Source organism: Protobothrops mucrosquamatus, unplaced genomic scaffold, assembly GCF_001527695.2.
Source record: "Protobothrops mucrosquamatus isolate PMUCROS unplaced genomic scaffold, P.Mucros_1.0 scaffold1378, whole genome shotgun sequence".
Taxonomy (NCBI): Eukaryota; Metazoa; Chordata; class Lepidosauria; order Squamata; family Viperidae; genus Protobothrops; species Protobothrops mucrosquamatus.
In genome coordinates this window covers 282,996-285,350 of record NW_015387567.1, presented here as the reverse complement: position 1 = coordinate 285,350, position 2,355 = coordinate 282,996, and the positions used below count along the sequence as shown (strand labels likewise).

Here is a 2,355-nt window from a genome sequence, read left to right as displayed (position 1 = left end):
GTAAACAGTATATAAATAATATTTCCTTCCCTCTGTCTTAAACAGAAAGTATCAACCTTAATATAAGATCGGGTATCTCCCTCCAAAAGGCAAGAATTGCAATTTTAGAGAAGCAGTTACAAGGAGGCTCATCAAAGGCAATTGCAAAACATCAGTATAGTGTTATGCTGCAAATGTAATTTTGCCTAAATTTCCTTGATGACGGAGCTTCTTCTGTATCTTCTGCAAAGCCAGGGCAAAGACTTGTTTCCCAAATGTAGGTTATTTGCCCTTCCCCCCAAAAAAAAGTATTTAAGGTGTTTTGTAATACAGGGTTGTAAAACAGAAGAGTTGTTCCTTTCTTCTAACTCTCAATATCCATGCTGAAAAAGGCAGCTTCTTGACTCATATGACTGAAACTTCCCTCACTTATTTTTCCTCTGGGTTTTTTTTTCCAGCTCAGAATGGATAGTAGCAAGAAAGAGATGCTGGATCAGAAGCCTCTCTTGGAAGTGCAAGTATTACTCTCCATGGATTCTGCTCCGGATAGAGTCATGGGTGGAGGAGCAGAGGGACTTACAGGGGAAAAGATACCCTGGGAAATGATCACCCCTGTTTGCAGCTTTTGAGGAGCAATAAGTTTTGACCTGCTATTCTAGCATGCTACTATGGTTGATGCCTGATAATTTTTTTAATTGCTGAAGAACTTGATGAACTGCTGCCAAGAAGCCTATAAGGAAGATTATCTACAAGCCAGTGAGGGCCTTCTCATTCTTCAAGAAGGACATTAATAGCGGAAAAACTAAACAATTATAACTGAAATGAAGGTCTTCTCAAAGATACTATCAGAAATGCTAATGACAGGCTTAGTCAGAAGGTGAATACATGGGAATCAGCAAAGGATCTTTCTGCTAGTGGAAATCTTGATTCTATATGCAGCAAAAAATTCAGAACTGATGATTGCTGTACTTTTAAGTGATCAGAATTTGAAGGTATCAGATGAAATATCAGGTTCATCTGTTATTGCCTTACTGGAATTTCTTTTATAATTAAGATTTACTGCCAACAATTTAAAGAGATTTCATCTGTGACAAATGTAAGGCTGGCCCTTGGAGCAATACCACAAAGTGGGAAGAAAAGAGTGGGTGGTTCCATCATCTCAACATGGTGCTTCCACCCCCAGATAAGCGTCACGTATGTCTTACCACCTTTGTTATTATGACCAGCATGGCATTCATGGATGCTTATCTGGTAGAGCAGAACCAAGGGCCTCGTAAAATTGGTGTCTGCATCATTGTCCTGGTAGGAGACATTTGCTTTCTGATTGTGCTGCGCTATGTGGCGGTCTGGGTGGGGGCTGAGGTGAAGACAGCCAAACGGGGCTATGCTATGATTCTTTGGTTCCTCTATATCTTTGTGCTGGAAATCAAACTGTATTTTATATTCCAGAACTATAAGGCTGATAAGAGAAATCTGGAGACAGTGGCTAGAAAGGCACTGACCTTGCTTCTCTCCATTTGTGTGCCAGGATTGTACCTAGTGCTAGTAGCCTTGGACAGCATGGAATATATACGTACCTTTCGGAAGAAAGAGGATTTGCGAGGGCGTCTCTTCTGGGTGGCTTTGGACTTATTGGATATCTTAGATATTCAAGCCAACCTGTGGGAGCCACACAAGACTGGTCTGCCAATCTGGGCAGAAGGACTCATGTTCTTCTATTGCTACATACTGCTCCTGATCCTGCCCTGTGTTTCCTTGAGTGAAATTAGCATGCAAGGAGAGCATATTGCTCCCCAGAAAATGATGCTCTACCCTGTCCTGAGCCTGGTGACCATAAATATGGTTACCATATTCATCCGAGCCATTAATATGGTCCTATTTCAAGACAGCAGAGTCTCTACAATCTTTATTGGCAAGAATATAATTGCTATTGCTACCAAGGTCTGCACATTTCTAGAGTACAAGAAGCAAGTGAAGGAGTTCCCACAAAATGCCATTGCACTTGAGCTCCAGCAGAACTCAGTGCCCCACAATCAGACCCTCCACAGTACACAAGGCCTTCCTCATGAACCATCCCCCACCAGGGAGATTTTGGACACATGATGGGCCTCTTTTTAAGCATCAGCATTGGTTCTTGTTTTCTTGGGTGGAGGGAAGGGGCGAAGAAATAATTCTGCTCTCATCCCAGCATAGAGAGCTGCTTCCAGCACAAGATTTTAACAAATGGAGGAACATCCCTTGCAACTCAGGTATTTCCTAGGGGCCCTCTGGAAAGAAAGCAGAACCAATGGACCTTCCAAGCAGAACCTCATCCACTCCAGCATCTGATCTTTTCTATCTGTTTGTTATCTGTGCTTCAACTTGTAAGGAATGATA

At 42.2% G+C, this 2,355-nt stretch overlaps 1 protein-coding gene across 1 annotated transcript; it reads left to right on the top strand.

The window, feature by feature from the left end:
• Positions 1–1,143: 1,143 nt before the first annotated feature.
• On the top strand, positions 1,144–2,082 carry TMEM121 (transmembrane protein 121). Its single transcript, XM_015821656.1, has one exon. It carries the CDS (start codon positions 1,144–1,146, stop codon positions 2,080–2,082), a length of 939 nt encoding a protein of 312 aa, XP_015677142.1.
• The last annotated feature ends 273 nt before the right edge of the window (positions 2,083–2,355 follow it).